The 23,793-nt window shown below is 40.8% G+C and overlaps 1 protein-coding gene across 1 annotated transcript in view; it reads right to left on the reverse strand.

The window, feature by feature from the left end:
• The window catches only part of LOC126195811 (acyloxyacyl hydrolase-like), a 74,802-nt gene that overhangs the window by 41,786 nt on the left and 9,223 nt on the right, over positions 1-23,793 (reverse strand). The window contains exons 7-9 of the mRNA XM_049934450.1: positions 18,506-18,699; positions 18,257-18,429; positions 3,464-3,582 (exon numbers count right to left, since the gene is read on the reverse strand). Of these exons, the coding sequence (XP_049790407.1) occupies positions 3,464-3,582; positions 18,257-18,429; positions 18,506-18,699 (486 nt within the window). The remainder of the gene's footprint in view (positions 1-3,463; positions 3,583-18,256; positions 18,430-18,505; positions 18,700-23,793) is intronic.

Consider the following 23,793-nt stretch of genomic DNA (forward strand, 5'->3'; position numbering starts at 1 on the left):
GATGTCAGGCAACTGCAGCATTCATAGGTCAGAGAAACCAACTCAATTGATCCAGGTGTTCCCTTGTTCACCTTCTTCATCTATCATGGTGTTGCCTATTTATGACATGAAGACAGTTATGTATTGTCTAGATAAACAGCCCTCCCAGTTGGTTGCAGAATGAAAGTGCACAGTCCTGTTTAATTTTACTCGGTGTACCTTTCAACCAAAACACGTAGGCGGCGATTAATATCAGAAACTGTTGATGAGGGGGTGACCACTATGTGATGGATCTTCAATGTTTTGTCTCATTATAATGATTCACTGTTCAGATGAGCTCATCGTGGAGCACAAGAATATGTCGGATAACTTCTTGTGCTTACAACCATTCTTGCCCCAATGTCATGATGTGTACACAGTCCAAGCTTGAATGACACTTCAAGGCATGGCGAAGGTCTGAACTATATACTCAAGCTGCTTTGTCCCATTCACAACTGAAGAAACTTCACTGAGAATGCAGGTTCACTTTAACCTTTTGGTGTTGTTCCCTGCGGTCAACAGAATATTCAGAAAAAGATTCTGATAAATATAACACAAATTATGCAAGACTCAAGGTGTATGCTGTTTAGAATTCCAGTTCTGAAGGAAATGTTCATTAAGACATGTATGGTAAAAATCCTCTACCACATGACTGCGTTTCCTTAACAGTTCTTCCTGTTACACTGTATCCTACATGACAGACAGATCAACAAAAGCAACACTACTGATCTCCGTTTCCTCAAATCCACTCCCTGTATCATGAACAAAGTTTAAGAATAGCACACGGCAGGATTACCCACATCTCAAACCAGAGTAGACTGGGATAAGCAGCCACCAAGATTCAGTTGAGTCATCTGTTTCGACAAGTTAGAGGTGTGAATACTCTTTTAAAAGTGTTCTGGGATGAAGCCCTTAATTTTCTCATAATAAATGACATTCAAACAGAAGTAGTAACGGATTTTGTTACCTCCAAGTGCATGAATAGATTCTTTAAGCAATGTTTCAGTTATATTACAATGTGGTGCAGCATTTCCAATGTCGAAGTCATACAGCAGTTCTTAAAAATGTAAGGGTGACTTCACCAGCATTATGTCAACATAATTCATAATTCTTATATCCAGAACACTAAAATCACAAATAGACGGTAACAGTTATACGAGGGATGTTTTTTAAGTAAGGGCCGTTCGCGCGTATAGTCCCGTAGTTCGCGCGGACGCCCCAACAAGCCACCGCGCCACTTGCCGGCATCCTTCCCGCTCACACTGATGCAAGTTGCAGCTCTGTAGCTGATGTGTACGCATCACTGTGCTACTTTATAATGTTTACGATTATCGAATCGCCCGCTGCGTGTGAGATACGGTCAGTGATACGTTTTTTGACCGCAAGAAGCCTATGAGCTGCAGAAATTCATCGTCAGTTAACAGAAGTTTACGGCTCGAATGCAATGAGTGAAGGTAAAGTGTGTCAGTGGGTTAGAGAGTTTAAAAATGGCCGTTAAAACGTCCGTGATGAAGAACGCTCAGGCCGGCCCTCTGTGATCACTGATGATTTGGTGGCTGCAGTCGAAACAAAGACTCGTGAGGACAGAAGATTCACAATTTCCACTCTTTCTTTGGAATTTCCACAAGTTTCGTGATCGGTTTTGTATAAAATTGTGTCTGAAAACCTAAACTTTAAGAAACTGTGTTCTCAGTGGGTACCCAGACTCCTCACAGAGGACCACAAAGGGAAGAGATTTGCCACTTCATTGGACTTTTTGATTCGTTACGAGGAAGAAGGGGATGACATGTCGAGTCAAATTGTCATCGGAGATGAAACATGGGTATACCATATCACTCCCGAAAGCGAGCGACAATCGACGGAATGGCAACACACAACCTCACCCGTCAAGGTCAAAGCCAAACAGACGCTGTCAAAGCGCAAGATTGTGGCAACTGTGTTCTGGGACTGGCGCGGTGTTTTGCTAGTGGACTTTATGCCACGAGGAATGACAATCAACTCAGATGCCTACTGTGCAACTCTAAAGAAGCTCCGCAGAGCAATTCAAAACAAAAGGCGCGGCATGCTGACAAAAGGAGTTTTGCTCCTGCATGATAATGCTAGGCCTCACACCTCTCAAAAGACTCGGGATTTGATTGATTCTTTTGGCTGGGAAGTTTTGGACCGTGCACCATACAGCCCCGACCTTGCTCCTAGCGATTTTCACCTTTTCCGGTACCTGAAACACCATCTTGGTGGGCAGCGCTTCAATGATGACGATGAAGTGAAAGCGGCCGTGAACTCTTGGCTGTCGGTGCAGGCGGCCGAATTCTTTCAAGAGGGAATTAAAAACTTAGTTGTACGGTATGACAAATGCTTAAATAAACAAGGCAACTATGTAGAAAAACAGGTAAAAGTGTGTAGAATCAGAAAATAAAAGTCTTTTTACAGAAGTATTTGTATCTTTTTTTAAAAATAAAAACGGCCCTTACTTAAAAAACAACCCTCGTAGATAAAGATGCATGTCATACAAAAAATGTTTACCCGACACATAATCTCACATTTTGGCTGATAATCCTTGGCCCACAGACTCACCAGATTTATCCATCTATGACTTCATTCCATGGCTTGACCTGAACTCTTTAAATCTATATTGCAAACCTCTTACAGTAGATGAGCTGAATGTTGATATATGCGACACACAATTTTGGTAAGTAGTTCTTAATTCTTGCACTGGAAATCATATTCTCCAAGTCATTTTTTTTATGAAATGTTAGGCTTCGTTATTACTCTACATCTTGAGGAACAACCTTGGAGTCGGTACATTTCCAGCTAAATTTCATTTTTTTGCAAACTTTGCATATCATACTATCACTGTGGTCTACATCTAAGTAGAACTGCAACATGCAAGTATTTAACATACAAATTTAAATGTGTGGCTGTGTATACTGAACACTACACACTCAAGAGGTATTACGAATCCTGGAATTTTATCTCTAAGCGTTTTTTATCATTTTACACAGTATGTCAAAACATTATTATGTGAGAATGATGATACAAAAGCCAGAGTTGATGATGATGATGATGATGATGATGATTGGTTTGTGGGGCACTCAACTGCATGGTCATGAGCACCTGTACAAAGTCCCAATTTCTACACAGCCCATTTTCTTTTCACAATCAAATCTAGTCACTCTCTCAAATGATTATGATGGTGAAATGATGAGGACAACACAAACACCCAGTCCCCAGGCAGAGAAAATACCCAACCTGGCCAGGAATCGAACCCGGGACCCTGTGATCCTGAGGCATCAACACTAGCCACTAGACCAAGAGCTGCGGATAAATGCCAGAGTGAAAGAACTTTTACTTTAAAAGTTCAAATTGTTGCCAATTCAAATACTATATTTTTATTTTCAGTCACATTGCACTGCATATGTTCAGGATGAGCAAAATTCTCTCTTACCTGTGAAGTGATTTGCCTCAGTGTTTCATTTGATGTCATCCAGCCAACACAAGGTCCAATTTCCATGCATGTGAACCACTTATACACATCACGGTAACGAATGTCACGTCTGAACTTGCCTAAAAGGGAGAAAGATGTTAATGAACCTTTTGGTGTTGTTCTAATTACATCAATTGTTCTATTTTACTTGGCACCGATGATTCACTTATAGGTCTCAAGGTAACTAAGAAGTATGGAGCTACACTACTAGCAACTGGAGACCCTACTTCCTTCAGTGTATATCATTATGTGGACTGCTATGGTGGGTTTTGGTAAGCCCCACAAAAATTAACTCTCATTGAGTTACATTAAGTTTCAATTAAAAACCACCCAACCTGAGACTTCTGAAAATTTTTAGTGATTCCTGTATCTATAAACATCTGCAGTTTTATCACCAGTCTTATGCCTACATAATGAGCCTGACAGTCACAGGAGCACAGCTCTTTAAGTACAAAGTTTTAGCAGAAAAATGACATTTGCAGTTTGGAGAAAAAAAAATGGTTCTTTCCGGTACATTTAGACAGTATACTTGAGGAAGTTTCCCCCATGAACCATGGACCTTGCCGTTGGTGGGGAGGCTTGCATGCCTCAGCGATACACATGGCCGTACCATAGGTGCAACCACAACAGAGGGGTATCTGTTGAGAGGCCAGACAAACATGTGGTTCCTGAAGAGAGGCAGCAGCCTTTTCAGTAGTTGCAGGGGCAACAGTCTGGATGATTGACTGATCTGGCCTTGTAACATTAACCAAAACGGCCTTGCTGTGCTGGTACTGCGAACGGCTGAAAGCAATGGGAAACTACAGCCGTAATTTTTCCCGAGGCATGCAGCTTTACTGTATGGTTAAATGATGATGGCGTCCTCTTGGGTAAAATATTCCGGAGGTAATATAGTCCCCCCATTTGGATCTCCGGGCGGGGACTACTCAAGAGGACGTCGTTCTCAGGAGAAAGAAAACTGGCATTCTACGGATCGGAGCGTGGAATGTCAGATCCCTTAATCGGGCAGTTAGGTTAGAAAATTTAAAAAGGGAAATGGATAGGTTAAAGTTAGATATAGTGGGAATTAGTGAAGTTCGGTGGCAGGAGGAACAAGACTTTTGGTCAGGTGATTACAGGGTTATAAATACAAAATCAAATAGGGGTAATGCAGGAGTAGGTTTAATAATGAATAAAAAAATAGGAGTGCGGGTTAGCTACTACAAACAGCATAGTGAACACATTATTGTGGCCAAGATAGACATAAAGCCCATGCCTACTACAGTAGTACAAGTTTATATGCCAACTAGCTCTGCAGATGATGAAGAAATTGATGAAATGTATGACGAGATAATAGAAATTATTCAGGTAGTGAAGGGAGACGAAAATTTAATAGTCATGGCTGACTGGAATTCGTCAGTAGGAAAAGGGAGAGAAGGAAACATAGTAGGTGAATATGGATTGGGGGGAAGAAATGAAAGAGGAAGCCGCCTTGTAGAATTTTGCACAGAGCATAACTTAATCATAGCTAACACTTGATTCAAGAATCATAAAAGAAGGTTGTATACCTGGAAGAATCCTGGAGATACTAAAAGGTATCAGATAGATTATATAATGGTAAGACAGAGATTTAGGAACCAGGTTTTAAATTGTAAGACATTTCCAGGGGCAGATGTGGATTCTGACCACAATCTATTGGTTATGAACTGCAGATTGAAACTGAAGAAACTGCAAAAAGGTGGGAATTTAAGGAGATGGGACCTGGATAAACTGAAAGAACCAAAGGTTGTACAGAGTTTCAGGGAGAGCATAAGGGAACAATTGACAGGAATGGGGGAAAGAAATACAGTAGAAGAAGAATGGGTAGCTCTAAGGGATGAAGTAGTGAAGGCAGCAGAGGATCAAGTAGGTAAAAAGACGAGGGCTAATAGAAATCCTTGGGTAACAGAAGAAATATTGAATTTAATTGATGAAAGGAGACAATATAAAAATGCAGTAAATGAAGCAGGCAAAAAGGAATACAAACGTCTCAAAAATGAGATCGACAGGAAGTGCAAAATGGCTAAGCAGGGATGGCTAGAGGACAAATGTAAGGATGTAGGGGCTTGTCTCACTAGGGGTAAGATAGATACTGCCTACAGAAAAATTAAAGAGACCTTTGGAGAGAAGAGAACCACTTGTATGAATATAAAGAGCTCAGATGGCAACCCAGTTCTAAGCAAAGAAGGGAAGGCAGAAAGGTGGAAGGAGTAAATAGAGGGTTTATACAAGGGCGATGTACTTGAGGACAATATTATGGAAATGGAAGAGGATGTAGATGAAGATGAAATGGGAGATAAGATACTGCGTGAAGAGTTTGACAGAGCACTGAAAGACCTGAGTCGAAACAAGGCCCCGGGAGTAGACAACATTCCATTAGAACTACTGATGGCCTTGGGAGAGCCAGTCATGACAAAACTCTACCATCTGGTGAGCAAGATGTATGAGACAGGTGAAATACCCACAGACTTCAAGAAGAATATAATAATTCCAATCCCAAAGAAAGCAGGTGTTGACAGATGTGAAAATTACCGAACTATCAGTTTAATAAGTCACAGCTGCAAAATACTAACGCGAATTCTTTACAGACGAATGGAAAAACTGGTAGAAGCGGACCTCGGGGAAGATCAGTTTGGATTCCGTAGAAATGTTGGAACATGTGAGGCAAGATTAAGAAGAAAGATTAAGAAAAGGCAAACCTACGTTTCTAGCATTTGTAGACTTAGAGAAAGCTTTTGACAACGTTAACTGGAATACTCTCTTTCAAATTCTGAAGGTGGCAGGGGTAAAATACAAGGAGCGAAAGGCTATTTACAATTTGTACAGAAACCAGATGGCAGTTATAAGAGTCGAGGGGCATGAAAGGGAAGCAGTGGTTGGGAAAGGAGTGAGACAGGGTTGTAGCCTCTCCCCGATGTTATTCAATATGTATATTGAGCAAGCAGTAAAGGAAACAAAAGAAAAATTCGGAGTAGGTATTAAAATTCATGGAGAAGAAGTAAAAACTTTGAGGTTTGCCGATGACATTGTAATTCTGTCAGAGACAGCAAAGGACTTGGAAGAACAGTTGAACGGAATGGACAGTGTCTTGAAAGGAGGATATAAGATGAACATCAACAAAAGCAAAATGAGGATAATGGAATGTAGTCAAATTAAATCGGGTGATGCTGAGGGGATTAGATTAGGAAATGAGACACTTAAAGTAGTAAAGGAGTTTTGCTATTTAGGGAGTAAAATAACTGATGATGGTCAAAGTAGAGAGGATATAAAATGTAGACTGGCAATGGCAAGGAAATCGTTCCTGAAGAAGAGAAATTTGTTAACATCTAGTATAGATTTAAGTGTCAGGAAGTCGTTTCTGAAAGTATTTGTATGGAGTGTAGCCATGTATGGAAGTGAAACATGGACGATAACCAGTTTGGACAAGAAGAGAATAGAAGATTTCGAAATGTGGTGCTACAGAAGAACGCTGAAGATAAGGTGGGTAGATCACATAACTAATGAGGAGGTATTGAATAGGATTGGGGAGAAGAGAAGTTTGTGGCACAACTTGACTAGAAGAAGGGATCGGTTGGTAGGACATGTTTTGAGGCATCAAGGGATCACAAATTTAGCATTGGAGGGCAGCGTGGAGGGTAAAAATCGTAGAGGGAGACCAAGAGATGAATACACTAAGCAGATTCAGAAGGATGTAGGTTGCAGTAGGTACTGGGAGATGAAGAAGCTTGCACAGGATAGAGTAGCATGGAGAGCTGCATCAAACCAGTCTCAGGACTGAAGACCACAACAACAACAACTTGAGGCAGTATTATGTGGTTGATACACCTACATCTACATCATACTCCGCAAGTTACCTAACACTGTGTGGTGTAGGGTATTTTGGGTACCACTTACTGATCCCACTGTCCCTGTTGCAATCACAAACAGCATATAGGGAGCATGATTGTAAGTCCCTGTATTCTCTAACTTCTTGAATCTTCTTGGCCACTGGATTCTGATGAGGATCTCTGTAATGCTCCCACATCAACTAAATGATCCCATGACAAAACGTGTCACTTTTCATTCGATCTCTTAACAGTCCTACCTGGTAAGGATCCCAGACTGATGAACAGTACTTAAGAACTGGCTGCACAAGCACTTTGTAAGCCACTTCCTTTGTGTATGAGTTACATCTCTCTATGATCCTTCCAGAAATCTGTCTAGCACGTGCTTTTTCCAACTATTTGTTATATATGGTCCTTCCTCTCAAGGTCGCTCTGGACAGTTACTCCTAGTTATTGTGCAGTATATACTGTTTCCAGCAATTTGTCATCAATAGTGTAGTTGTACAGTAATGGATTTATTTTCCTATGTAAGTGCAATACAGTACATTTAATTACGTTCATGGTCAACTGCCAGAGCCTGCACCATTAATCAGCCTCCTGCACATCATTCTCCAAATGGATACTGTCTTCTGGCATTGCTACTTTTTTAAACACAATTCCACAGTCTGTGAACAGTCTCAAAGAGCTTCTGCCTCATTTACATAAACTGTAAACAGTAATGTTCTTATCATACTTCCTTGAGGTACTCCAGAAATTACCTTTACATTTGTTGATTTTCTTCTGTTAGTATTTAGTTCTATCTGCAGTGAAGTATTTAATCCATTCGCAAATCTGGTCCGACAATTTCCGCATTTTTTTTAAATTTTTTTTCGTGAAACTGTGTCAAATACATTACTGTAGTTAAGGAACATGGCATCAACCCAAGTGCCATTGTTTACAGTGCTGCAGACCTCGTGGAGGAACAAAGCAAGCCGAGTTTCACTAGATCTCTGTATCTCTGTTTGTTTTTAGAGGAGTTTTCATCCTCCAAAATTGACAGCTCTTGAGCATAAAACATGTTCCATAATTCAACAACAGATTGACATAAAAAAATATAGGCCTGTGGTTATGTGCAGCTGTTCTAGACCCTTCTTGAAAACAGGAACGTCTTGCACTTTTTTTCCAGCCACTAGGAGTGTTTCATTGCTCCAGCAATCACCTGTAAACTGCTGCTAGAAGGACAGCAATTTCTTTCACATGACCTTTGTATGTTCTTATAAGTATCTCGTATGGCTTCAATGCCTTTCCACTACTAAGCGGTTGTAGTTGCTTTTCTCTTCCGCAATCTATTATCTCAATAGCTGCTATTTCAATGTTCATACGATGACCGAAGAAGGGAACACGTTATGGTCTTCCATGGTGAAACAATTTAGGAAGACCAAATTTACTGTTTTGGCCTTCTCTCTGTCATCTTCTATTTTGGTGCCAGAATGATCACTGAGTGAATGAATAGGGAATTTCACTGCTTACTGATTTTACACAAGACCAGAACCTGTTAAGATTTTGTTGACAAAATTTTACTTCCGAAGTCATTGAACCCATTGCTCTCTTTATACTTGTTCAGCTTTTGTTTGTCTCCTAAATTTTGACTACTCTCAAATCTGTGATGAAGCTCTCTTTGTTAACACAGCAGTTTTCTCACATTGATATTAAACCATGGTGGGTCTTTCCCATCTCTTATGATCTGTTCAGAACATATTTGTCTAAAGCATATCGAGTGAGGCTTTCAAATTATTTCCATTTGTACTCCACATCTTCATCCTCAGCAATGAGTATTTGATGCTGACTACTCAGTTACTCAGCAATTTCTATCCTGTCACTTTTGCTAAGCACAGATATTTTCCTACCTTCTTTTTAACAGGTATTGATACCTTCCTCTATAGTAACTGATTCGATAAGTTAAGCTCTGTTTGTTGCTAGGAAGTCTGAGACATTATCTTCACAAGTTGGTTCTCTAATTAACTGATCAAAGTAATTTTCACACAACATATTCAGAATAATGTCACACGAATCCCTGTCTCTGGTAGCAGCTTTGATTACTATTTCTGACCAATCTTTGATGCTTAACTTCACTCAGATTAATTCGCATTCAGAATCCATGATAACTTCCCTAGATATTATCAAATTTTTTACTGTGATAAATAATCCACTACCATTGATGACTGACCTATCCTGACACTAAATATTCCAAGCTGAACTTAGGATTTATTGCTATTCACTGCTGCTTTCAACTTACTTTCTGTTCCCAACACTATCTGTGCATTCTAACTTTCAATAAGCAATACTAATTCTGGGACCTTTCCTTGGATGCTCCTGCAGTTTACCAGTGAGCATTCTCTGATAACATTGTGGCTGATGTAACTTCGATTTTGGCAGGCAATTCACCTCCCATTCCAAGACCATTAAAAAGAAAACCATGTGGATGCCACACATTATTTGCTATCCTAGTAGCCCTTTCTTGCATGTAGGGAATGCCTGGTCTATTAAGCAGAACCTCACAATTCTCCTCCCAATAGTGGAGGCTGAGGAATTCACATCACATACCATTGCAGCGTCATCTGATTCTCTGGTTTAGACCTTACATTCTCCTCCAAATCAGTGGACCAGTCAACCCTTGGGATGATGCTGTAGTCAGCTTAGCCTGCACCAAATTACCTGTCGACCAAAAGGAACTGGGGATAGCCTCATAATTTTGGCGGGGAGTGTCTTTCGTGGCAACATATGTCACTATTTGCGGTCGGGGTTGGTTGAACACACTGCGCTCAATGGATGCCAGCAGTACCTCTTCCATATCACAGACGAGAGACCCCCCCCCAACAAACATAATGAGTGCACACGGGCAATCTTTCCCACCCTGCTTGTTATTTCCTTAAGGGGTTCCATTACCTGCCTAACGTAGTAGCTCTCTATGGCTAGCATACCAGCCCTCTGCACTTGTCTGGAGTAGGCAGGAGAATCGACCATTGGCTCAACAGGAGTAGTAGGGAATTAATACCATAAAATCTTTTTCTATGACTGTTATAAGGGCAGAGCCTGTTCAAGGATCAAGTTTCACAAGCTATAATCCATTCATTATAAGAATAAACCTGATGTAAACATTGCAATATGTATTCTTCCGCGTTTGCTGGAACCTCATTGGATTTCCGTTTCACGTGGGGCTGCAGCCAAGTTGTCTCGAGTACTGCCAAGCACGATAATAAGGGTACATTTTGTGCTGTGTGTTATGCGTATATCGACTTAGGGATAATATGAGACAACTGCTTTACTGGCGTGTTTAACTTTGACAGCACTGGCCAGTCAGCTTTTAGCAGAAGCAGAAACAAATAATACACTGCAAATCTCCCACAATATTCTCCTTAGATGACTCAACGAAAACCGCAACACATTATCATTTTTCGCTAACATACTATTACATTTAAAAACAAGAATGATGAAAATTCATAACTTAACCACAGGGCAATTTTTCTGCATAAAGCTGTGTGTAATGTAAGAGAGTACTGAAGGATCTCACTGTATAGTTGATTATTGATGCCACTGAAGGTATTACTTACAGTCAGTCATCTGGTAATCTGTTAGCTCCTTTCTTATCCGAATCCGAGAAATACATTTCATTTCTGGAAGTGTCACCTGCTACGTTGATAACGAGCCTATCAACAACAGAATCCATGAAGCCAACCAGACACAGCATTTTCTCTTCTTCTATTATATCCAGCTGTTCCACATCCCACCAGCATTCGGCAGCGATGTGTGAAAAAGCTGCATGCGTTAGTTCCAGTACGTCTGACAGCTCAACAGTATTGTTACTTCTTGGAACAAATCCCACAGCTTGGCTCCAGATCAGTTCTGTTCGGTTCATATTGTAATGGTACAGCAGCAAATGTAAAACTGCAACATTTGTATGCTGTGAAACATGATTGTTTTTCATGTTTCTACGATATTTATCTACCTCTGTGGTATAAAACGATGTACACAGTCTAAATAAAGAGGATTTGGTTTTTCATTTTTACCTTAAAAATTAAATTGTTATGGTTTCTTAATTTAAACAACATTTATGAACAGTCTTTCATAAAACATCGATAATTAAGAATTTGTATTTGAAACAGAAACAGGAATTTTGCGTCAAATTGTAATTAGAACAAGACAACATGCATTATTCATATAAAATAATGATGAGTTTTATAATTACAAGACATAGGTATTTCAAATTGAATGAGAAAAAAAATGATACTGGGGAGATTTGAACCAACGCATGAATATCTGTGTTTTGTTCACATTCCATTACACTACCTAATGCGCCACAAGTTCAATGTGGGTTTCTTTACCAACAAATCTGGGAAAACTTCAAAGACTATTATCTCTGTAAATTTACGAAAAATATTAGTAACAGTCTATTTCTTGGCACTTTTTAACAATGTTCCATGCATGTATTTCACTATGGAACAGGAAGCAGCCTGAGCCATTTTCATAAAGCACATTAACAGTGCGACAATCAGAGTGCAACACTAAAGAGGCTGTGATTGTACACGATTTTTGAAATAAAAATGGTGTAGCTAAAGCATGATTAAGAAAACCATTGATGGCTGTTAATACAATTGAAAATCTTAATGTTTCACTTAACGTAACTTAGTAATAAGATATCTAATACACAAGTAGGACCTACTTTAAAGAGTGTAACAACACCAGCATACCTCTGCTGTGGCTTGTGACCAATCATCGCGTTTGTGTTTGTTTGCATCTGGTTTATTCTTATGATGAACGGATTACACTGCTTGGGGAAACAAGCTGAGAGGAGTGCAAGAGGTGTCACAGCTTTAAACTTTCTGCACAGGACATATCACAATTAGTAGTGGCAGCTTATGGCAACAGCCTTACAAGGTTTCTAAAGTACAAGATTAGTATCACAATTATTAGCAAACCCTGATATGGTGGAAGATATATGAGGGGAAGATGGTGATGGGAGGAGGGAGGGGGACACCAAATGGTAAGCTGCTGGCTCTGTACAGCAGCACAAAAGTGTAAGAGTTAAAACAGTAAACCTATTTTCCAGTTCTAAATTTCAAGCAGGATTTTAATAGTTGGTAACAATGTTACAATGTGATTATTTTAAAATGTTACCAATAAAACTGTCAACATTTCACCCCTGCGTTAAAGAGTGATGAGCAAACAACGGTGATATGTATCTCATGTCATAGTGTCATTTTGTCATATTTGCTTGTTTCACTCTTACAGATGTGAAGTTTAATGTGTTTTTTGTGATGGTAATGTTGCCACTGCTATATTTATGATGGATGATGAAGCAAACATAAATATTACATAAATAAGTGAGAACATCTAGTGCTATACTTTTTTTGAAACCATCACAAGCAGACACACATGTCCTCAGTTGGAGCAAATACTAGTATTGCTAGTTGCCAGGAGAGAGTATCTGTAGCATGGGACACAGGGAGCAAATTGCTGACACCAGCAAGTCTTCTCTACATAATCTGTGCATAGAATCATACAAGCCCCTCCCCTGCTACTGACATCCAGACTGAAATGGGAAAAAAAAAAAAAAAAAAAAAAATTATGTTCTTTGTAGCTTACTTTTGACCAGTCACGGAAAATGCTAATACACATTACAATGTCTAATATGTAAGTAAGTTCATACAGATAAACATCACTGCCCACCTCACGCGAACTGCTGGAAAAAGGCTTCATAGATCATTCAGCTATATTCTGCTCCATGTTTTCTAATGTTATTGAATACCTTTCAGAATTCAACAAAGAACAATCTTGGTCCATCTGTCATCCATTTGCCTAGCTACATTTTCAAACCTTCATTACAGTCATAATTATGAATATTTCCAATCTGCTCCCTAATCCATACTGTACTTTCCCGTATCATTAGCTATTCCCAACATCCCCCTTTTCATTGCTCCCTAAGCAATCCTCAGTTTTCCAGTAGTTTTTGCACACAAATTCCACATCTTACTGCTGTAATTAAAAACTAACCAGACATACTGGAAACTTAGTTCTGAAAACCCTACTGGGTTTAATAAAAGCACCCCAAACATTTTTACTTTTCAGTTTATTTCTTTCACTCTACACCCACTCATTGTCTTCAATTGCACTAAATACACAACTCATTAATTGGCTCTAGGACTTCATTGTTAATCTGTACTATTTTCTTTTCAGTGAATTATTTATAACTTTAGTCTCATTGTAATTACTTTCAAAGCCACTCTCAATCTTGTTCTATTAAGTTCTCCCTTTAGCACTGGATTTTTAGTTCCATTAGAGGCAAACAGTACAAGTCAGCATCATAAAGAAGGTGGTCCACATGGTTAACCCATAGTCCTTATTTTTCCCCCGTTTCGGGATCTGAAAGATGTTCTTGGATATATAGAATCTCTTTGCCCAACTCCTCATTTATTTTTGAATATCTAGCTATCCTTATTGAACTGTAGCTACAGTTTCCTTTTTTTTCAATACAGTAAGGTAATAGTTTTAGTTATGACATCTTGCTGATCTGGTTTGAATTTTGTCCAATGTCGGTGTTAATGCCAGACATGGTCAACAACAATGAAGCTGCTGTCACATTTTCAGCATTGTTTGAAATGATCGGTCAAGCTGCACCACTTCCTTCAACACCACCTAGGAACAAAGCCTACACACGTGAGCTGAGTAGGCTTTGTCCCTACGTGGCATTGCTTCCTTAGATAGTCAGTGGAATACACTTTGTTGCTTGCACCATTACTGTTTCCGTAACTATCCCATGAGGTGCAAGGTTTGGCTCGTATATCTCAATGCATCCTTATAGCGATGCCTATAATTATAGACTTTGCGAGGAAGACTTGACTGCAGTATGAAGCAGTTCTTGATTAGTGACATACACCAAGACAGCAGTGGTCCGTCAACTGGTGGAGGGGAAGGAGATCCTCCAAAGGCAAAAATGAGGAGGTATGATAACTATTTATTGCTAGGCTTCACAACAAATTAACAGGAAAACCAATATTTTTTTTCCAGGAAACTAAACATTTTATTATTTACTCAGAAGAACTTTGCTAGAATGACGAATGTGACGCTAAGGCCCTTTTAGCCTCTTATCAGATTTCTTATAGAATTGCTAAATGCAAGAAACCAAACACAGCTACAGAAACTCTAGCTTTACCAGCAGCAATTGATATAGTATCAACAATGTTTGGCAACTCATTTGCTCAACAGTTGGAAAGTATTCCTATCTCTAATGACACAGTGTGTAGCAAATTTTTTGACATTACTGAATATTTTCTTGAGTTGTGGACAAAGCAACTGACATTCATAAAGATGCGCATATGATTACTTATGTTGTTTCATTAATGAATTTAACATTTGAGCAGAATTTCTTTTCTGCGAGCCAATACTGAAAACAGCTACAGCTGAAAACCTTTTTGTTATGCTCAATACTTTTTTAAATCAAAACGTTATATCATGGAATGGGTGCACTGGAGTATGCACAGATGGAGCTTGCTCAATGTCTGAAATTAATGGTGGATTGCAAGCAAAAGTTAAAGCTGTAGCTCCTGATGCTGTATGGACTCACTGCACAATTCATTGGGAGGCTCTGGTCACTAAAGAACCTAGCCCAGCCCTTCATGCAGTTCTGCAAATGGTTATACGAACAGTTAATATTTTTAAGGCAAAATCTATAGATTAGAGGCTTTCTAAAGTGCTATGTGAGGAGATGGGTGCTGAACACTCAGTTGCTCTTTTTTAGTAATTTTCAATGGCTGTAAAGTAGTGAAAAGAAAGTTTGAACTGGGGAATGAGGTACTCTGTTTTCTGAAGGAGAGAAGTTACTCTTCTGCACACTGTTTCAACAACAAAGACTTTTTACTTAAAATGGTTTACCTCAATGATAGTTTTGAGAAACTAAATGTTCTTAACACTTCACTTCAAGGTAATTAGGCAACTGTTCTATCTTGGAATGAAAAGGTGAAGGTGTTCATTAAGAAATTAGATCTGTGGCAAAACTGAATGGAGTATGGCATACTAGATATGGTCCCTACTATAGTGCCACTGTTAGAGGATACAGATAATCCAATATTTACAACGGCGATAAAAGCTTGCTTTCATCATCATCATCTTGCAACATTTAAAGTTCACTTCAAGAAATATTTAAGCAATGATTTTGATAAATTTAATTGTATTAAAAATCCATTCAAAAATGCTCCTGGACCGTCATTTCTAAATAAAGAAGAGCAAGAACAACTTATCGAACTTACTTGTGATACTTTACTGAAAAGTAAATTTAATGGTGTCTTTGTTGGAGGTTTGGATACATATTAGCAAAGACTTCCCTACGCTAAACCAAAATGCAGTGAAGATCCTCATTCCTTTTGCAACAACATACTTGTGAGAGAATGGCTTTTCAGCTTTGTCAGCTATGAAGTCTACTACCATTCAAAGCTAAATGTAATCAAAGCACTTCAAAGAAGTGGCTGTTTCTGCTATTCCTCCATGTCTTAAGAACCTTTTAATTCTTGTTTGCTGAATTGTAAATAATGTTCATTTCACAGTTTTTTAATAAATGAAAATGTGATAAAGATAACGAATTTGTTCCATACTTTCATTATAATAAGTCACGTTATTTTTTGGTTTCTGCTGTGTAAAATCCTTTTAAATTGAGTTTGGTAAACATAAGAAGGAAAAAATATAAAATACGACTATTTTTATCAATAACAATAGGCTGGGGGTCCTGATACTATTTTTTCTACTGAAAAGGGGGGGGGGCGCTTTAAAAAAGTTTGAGAACCACTTCTCTACAGTAAAAGATATGACAGTTGTTCTTACAAAATCACAAGTGAAAAAGTACTGGTGACACGTTGAAAAACTATGTCAGTAATCAACCACTAGCTAAATTTGGACATAGGGCCACTGCATCCTATGTTATGAGATGTAAAGAAACTAAATCACATGTGATGGTTTTGGCAATTGTATATGAAGTGAATCTGCACTGCATTACAATAATTGTGAACTGATCAAAACTTTATGAAAGACTAATAAGCAAACTTTTAAAAAAATCAAGAAATAGCAAAAGATGATGCTGTACAAAATAAGAAAATCCACAATGGAAGAAGACAGCTACTGAAGAGAAGCCAAAATTTCAAACAGACAATAACAGGAGCATGACAGAATATGCTGAATTAAACAACATTATTTGTAAGCACCTTTGAGAGGTCGTGAGAAGGTACAATAAGAAACTGGTGAAAGAAGCAAAAGATAACAATAAAAGCAAGAAGAAAAAAAAAGTTAATTTATTGGATAGACTCGCAGTATATCTGTTAAGACTGGCGAAGACATAACACAGAGGAAACTGTCTTACTAGCATTCCTAATTTTTTGTAATGTTCACATAGTTCCAAAGAATAATAATCAGGAACAATGGCAGTACACAATGAAAATGACATCCCACCATTAATGGCAGATGAGATATGTACCAGTAACTGAGGTACAAATAAAGTTAAGACACCTGGAGACGATATTTCAGTCGAAATATAGTACAAGCTGGAGGAAAAGTAGTACAAAATGAAACACAACATTGTTTACAGGATAAAATTTTTTGGTAGCTTATTGGCCAGACTGGAATTCAAACATGGAACGCTGCCCTTCACGTGCTGACTCCCAGTCCGAACCCACAGTTTCACTTCTGCTAGTACTTTTTCGAAAGTTTTTACATATTTTATGTGAAAAATAGACAAACAAGACATCGTCAACAGTGAATCCATTAGTCTTATTTCTATAATTTACTAGATATTCACAAAAATTATCACCATCCGCATATCAGGCAAAGGAAAAAAAATCACTTTTTATGTGCTATGTCACAATGGACCATTTTCAAAACACAAATAAAATTACAATACAAATTATCACTATGTCTGAAATTAATATATTTTGGAAAGCTTAGTACTGAGACTTGTAATGTAGAGTTCTGGTGGAATGTAAATAATTTTAGGAGGAAAGAAAGGTAACAATTCACCAAATAGTGAAGGTACCAAGTCGCTGAAAGGCACGTAAACAGGGCTAAGAACTTTGCTAGCTTTTGGATAAATCTCTTCCCCGCTTCCATTAGATTTCCTCTGAATGGTGACTAATTTAGGATTTTAGGAGTAGATTCAGTGACCCAAGAAAAATTCTCACCAGCTTTAGAGGAGGCTTTCAGATCCTTCAACGGGGTAAATTAAGGAAAAGTGGAACATATTTCAAACACTTTTTTTGTAATTATGAAATTATTTAGCTCCAGTGCAGCTGAAAATAAGTCCCAGAAATACTGATACAATGTGCATAGCTTACAATTTGTGTGTTAACAGTTACATAGTGAAACTTTGTGTGAGAGCATTCAAGAGATGGATGAGATTTTGTAAATTTTATTTTTATTTGTTTCTTTATTTTTTCTAACCCAACCTAAGCCTTGGGCTTCACTAGAGATCAGTCCATGAGCACATTTAGTTTTCTTCCCACACTCCACACCAAAAATGAATCAATTTCCATCTTCTGCTGAAAGAAATAATGAAATTCAGTGACACCCATTGGCTATCCAGGAGAGCAGTGATCTGATCACAAGCCCCTCTGTACCTGCATCTGGTGATGCCTAAGGGCGAAAATGATATGGCGGCTGGTTAGTACCGCTGGGCCTTCAAGGCCTGTTTGGACGGTGTTTGTTCATTTGTTTTACCACATACTATCATCGAATTGGCTGTTGCCATTGGAAACAAACTGCCAACAGCAGCATGCAACAGAAGAGCATGGTAAACTGTTTGTGTATTTTAGCTCCTGTCATTCCTTACACAGTGGTCTATCTTCCAAACTTCAGTTCAATAAATAACTGAGCATTTTGTCCTGGGAGCAAATCATACCTAAAGGATGGAACCTATTGGCCATCTCCGGATAGATGAAACTCCCATCAACCAATCCAATTAGAAGTACATGACTTCCTTTGGGAAGCATAGTGTCCAGTGCACTCAGCACTTTCATTACATTCTCCCGGTACTCTTCTGGAGTTGTCATATTGGATATAGTGTCCGCATGACTGAAAATCAAATTACGACAAGATTAAAACAGTTTTCCAGTCCATATAACAATCAAACTTTGAATCATCAACTTACTTGTTACAGACATCATTTCCAAACAAACCGTATATAACAAGTGCTGGTTTGTCCCTGTTCTTGTTACGAGCAATGCTTTTCACACGCTTTACAGCATCAAAGCTGGAATCTCCATTACGACAAATATTTTGATAATCCCTGTGGTTACACAGATTGCGATCTCTTAGCCTCAGATAGATGGAATCTGTCCGACCCTGAAATAATTCATTACTTAATTAGTAGAGACTCTGAGACAAGATATACAAAGAAAATATACAGCATAGAGTCAGTGAAGGAAACCATGATACAAATTTCAGCTGATAATCAAAACTGAACAGTTCTCACAAAATGTTTTGGATGTAGGGCAGTTTCACATATTGAAATATCTGTACACTGTTATCCAAAATGCGGACAGCGTCTCTCCCCTTAAGCACTTTCTATCCCTTTACTCATTCAACGTCACCCACAAAGCTTTCCCTGTCAGAATGTACAACTTGATTCCTACCCATAATTGGACCCGTTATTTACATCTAGCATAGAAAAGGTCAACAATTCTTTTCAAAGCACAACCCTTACATTAACTAGAGAAGACATACAAATTAAAGTTCGCTGAGCTTAGGCAAACATCAGAGCACAAGAATCAAGGTGGTAAGGTAAAAGGAAGGAAGATAGGGTTTAATGTCCAGTCGATGATGAGATCTTTACAAATATGTAACAAATTCATAATGGCGAAGGAAATTTGATGTGACCTTTCCAACCAACCATCCCACCATTTGGTTGGTTGGATTAAAGGGGAAGGGGGGGGGGGGGCAAACTACTAGGCCATCAGTCCCTTGTTCCGAATAAAACAATTCCACAAGTGTGAGAATAAAACAAACGAGACTGCCAACACAAATCGGAATGAAAGGAAAACTCACAAGAACAATGAAGGGCAACAAACTTGTAAACGGACAAAAGAGGGACAAGAAAACCACAGAAATGCAAGAAATGGGATGAAGAGCGTTAAACAACAAAGCAGATGACCATGGCTGGCTGACCATGAGAATAAAGAGGAGAAACCAGCCACTCTGCAACACATTAAAACCTCCACCCTAAAAGCACTAGGGTGGGGGATACAGTGGGACAAAGGACATGCTCTAAAACTTAGATCAAATGATAAAACCCACCCTCACAAATAAAATGTAAAACTAAATCGGCCAATGAGGCATTGTCAGATAAAATTAGTGGCAACGAGTCCTGTAACCCAAGATTCTGTCGCTGAGCAGTCAAAGTGGGACAGTGTACCACAAGATGGTCACTGTCAACCAGGCACCGCACCAACACTGAGGTGGGTCTTCAAGGCACAGGAGATAACTGTGAGTCACCCAAGCATGGTCAATGTGGAGCCGGCAGAGGACAACTGATTCCCTGCGAGAGGCCTGCATGCAATACTTCCACACATTTGTAGTATCCTTAATAACACACAGTTTGTTATGCGTACTGTTATGCCATTCCATCTCCCAAAGCCTAAGAACCCCGAGGCACAAGTCAGAACGCAGGTCAGGTTCAGAAATGACCATCTCCAGAAGCAGTTTCCGCGTAGCCTGTTTGGCCAGCCTATCGGCAAGTTCGTTGCCTGGGATTCCGACGTGACCTGGGGTCCAGACACACTACTGAATGACTGGACCATTCCATCACATAGATGAACTCCTGGATGGTCGCTACCAAAGGATGACAAGGGTAGCACTGGTCGATAGCTTGTAGGCTGCTCAAGGAGTCAGTACACAGCAGAAATGACACACATGGGCATGAGCGAATATGCTCAAGAGCACAAAATATGGCCGCCAGCCCTGCAGTGAAAACACTGCGGCCATCAGGTAATAAGTGCTGTTCTATATGTCCTCCGTGAATACAGGCAAAGCAAATGTGACCATCAGCCATCGAGCAGTCAGTGTAAACCACTTCATGGCCCCGGTACATGTCAAGAATCGAGAGGAAGTGACAGCAGAGAGTCGCAGGGCTAACTGAGCCCTTAGGGCCACGTGAAAGGTGTAGGCGAAGCCGTGGCCTAGGTGTACACCATGGAGGTGTACGTGAGTGGAGGGGAGGACTCCAGTTCAGACAGAAGGGATTGCATGCAAACCACAATGTTAGCCCTGACCTGGGCTGCCGATGTGGGAAACAGGCTGCGCGGGTGGAAAAAGGAGACAGTAATTCGGATGTGCAGGAGAACTATGAACATTTACTATGTAACTGGCGAGCAGTTGTGCACGCCTAACCTACAATGGAGGCAAGGCAGGATTGAACAAGGGCTCTGTAGAGCTGCAGAGCGTAGAGTGATCTGCACCCCAGTTGGTGTTGTTCAGGCAGCAGAGGGCATTGAAGTGCTGCCAGCATTTCAGCTTAATCTGACGAAGGCGAGGTAGCCAAGTCAATAGGGCATCAAAAATCAGTCCTAGGAATTGATACGCCTCCACTACAGTGAGTGGATTGTCAGTAAGGTAAAGTTCTCATTCCGGATGAATGGTATGACGCTGACAGAAGTTCATGACACACGACTTCGCAGCTGAAAACTGCAAGCCGTGAGCTAGAGCCCATGACTCCGCCTTGTGAATGGCTCCCTGTAGACGCCGCTCAGCAACACCAGTACCAGAGGAGCAGTAAGAAATGCAGAAGTCATCCGCATACAGAGAAGGCGTGACGGATGGCCCTACAGCTGCCACTAGATCGTTAATGGCCATTAAAAGAGAGAGATACTCAATATAGAGCACTGTGGGACTCCATTCTCCTCTATATGGATGGAACTATGGGAGGCACCAACTTGGACACGGAAACTATGAAGCTACAAGAAGTTTTGGATAAAATACAGGATTGGGCCTCGGATCCCCACTCGTATAATGTGCCAATGATATGATGTCGCCAGGTCGTGTCATACGCTTTTCGTAAATCAAAAAAGATGGCAACAAGGTGTTGGCATATGAAAAAGGCTGTCTGGATGGCAAACTCAAGGGACAAAAGATTATCAGTGGCAGAGCGACCCTGGCAGAAGCCGCCCTGACATGAAGCCAGTAGGCCAAGTGACTCCAGGACCCAACCCAACTGCCGACACACCATACGTTCCAGCAGCTTACAAAGAACGTTGGAGAGGCTGAAGAGCTGATAACTATCCACATCAAGTGGGTCTTTATCGGTTTTAAAAAAGCACCAGTATGATGGTGCTCTCCCATCATTGCGACTGAAAGACGCTATCACACCAGATCTGCTTGAAGATGATGAGGAGATGTCGATTGTAGTCATATGAGAGATGTTTAACCACCCGACCATGGATCCAATATGGCCCAGGAGTTGTGTTGGGGCAATGTGCAAGGGCACTGAGGAGCTCCCACTCCATAAATGGGGTGTTATAGGGTTCACTGTGGCATGTAGCGAACGAGAGGACTTCCCTTTCCATCTGCCGTTTGACGGTGCGAATGGCTGGGGGGTAGTTCTCCGATGCATGGGCTCGAGCATAGTGCTCAGCAATCGCATTTGCATCGGTAGACAACATGCCATTGGTGTTAATGCCAGGGACACCTGTTGGAGTCTGGTACCCAAAAAGACATCTGATCTTCGTCCAGACTTGGGAAAGTAACGTATGGCATCCAATGGTCGAGACGTATCTCTTCCAACAGTCCTGCTTCCGTTGTTTGATAAGATGACGAATGTGGGCACAAAGCCGTTTAAAGGCTATGAGGTGCTCCAGAGAAGGGTGCTGCTTATACCACTGTAGAGCTCGCCAATGCTCCTTAATTGCTTCAGCGACTTCCGGCGACCACCAAGGGACTGCCTTTCACCATGGACACCCTAATGAGTGAGGGATCACATTTTCTGCCACACTTGCTCAACCATCACATCGATGTTACCGTGTGGGGGAGATTCAGTAGTGACAGAAGAAGTGAAAGTTCCCCAGTCCGCATTTTTTAAAGCCCATCTGGGCAGGTGTCTGTGTGCCCGACGCTGGGGCAGTGACAGGAAGATGAGGAAGTGGTCACTACCCCACAGGTGGTCATGAGCCCTCCAGTGGATAGAGGGGAGAAGGCCAGGACTGCAAACCGAGAGATCAATGGCCGAATATGTGCCATGTGCCACCCGTATTTAAGAGGCAGAGGTCGAGTTGTGACAGTAATTTTTTGACATCTCTGCCTCAGCCAGTAAGCATAGTGCCACCCCACAAAGGGTTATGAGTGTTAAAATCTCCCAAAAGTAGGAAAGGTTTAGAGAGCTGATTAACCAGTGCAGCCAATGTGTTCAGGGGTACTGCACCATCTGGAGGAAGATGTACATTGCAGACAGTTATTTCCTGTGTCATCCTTATCCTGACAGCCACAGCTTAAAGATGGGTTTGAAGTGGCACAGGTTCACTGCATATGGAGTTGAGGACATAGACGCAAACTTCACCTGACACTCAATTATAGTTGCCAAGGTTCCTGTAACATCCCTTACAGCGTGCAGAGAAGGGTTCCGCATTGCCGAGAACCAGTTTTCCTGGAGGGCAATACAGAAAGTAAGTGTAAAGCTTAACAGTTGCTGTGGCTCAGCCAGGCGGTAGAAAAAACTGCCGCAATTCCACTGGAGATTCCACATGATGGTGAGGCTGGGAAGGCATGGAATATTCAATGAGGCAGTTTATGCCTCAGGGTCACCTGATGCCACCGATTTATTTCCTGAGCAGTCTGTATCCATGGTGGCTGAGGGTCCGGTGAGATCTAGGTCCTCAGCGAACGCCAGAATCTCCACCTCATCCTCAGAAGCAAACTTTCTAGGTAGCGGTAGTGTGGGTGCCACCGCAAGTCCTTTGGTCTTGGGGGTCTTCTTTTTGGATTTCTCTTGCTGCTCCTTGGGTTTCTCTGGATGAGAGAGCTTGACTGATTCAGTCTGCAGGACTGAGATGATAGTGAAGCCCTACAACCAGCTACTTTTGGGCACTTCAGCCATTGGCTGGAGTCATCTTTCCCACTAGTGGAAACCTGGGAAGGGAGTGACCCAAGGGTCACTAGTAAGAGGTGCCAAGAAGACTTACACTTCTACGGCTGAGAAGTCGGGACTGGTGTCCCCGATGGGGGAGGGGAGGGGGGGGGGCAGTGCTTCCGAGGTAGGTGGTGTGGGAGCAACTGGGAGGGAAGTGCCCTCCACCATCAAGAGGGCAGGCGTCTGGCTCGGAGAGTCAACCGGAATTCGCAGAACAGATGGGGCTACAACTGTTCTCATCATGGCAGCGTAAGAGGTGGTCATAGCCACAGGATGAAGACGCTCAAATTTCCAGTTAGCCTCAGTGTAGGTCAGTCGGTCCA

This window comes from Schistocerca nitens, chromosome 7, assembly GCF_023898315.1.
Source record: "Schistocerca nitens isolate TAMUIC-IGC-003100 chromosome 7, iqSchNite1.1, whole genome shotgun sequence".
Lineage (NCBI taxonomy): Eukaryota > Metazoa > Arthropoda > Insecta > Orthoptera > Acrididae > Schistocerca > Schistocerca nitens.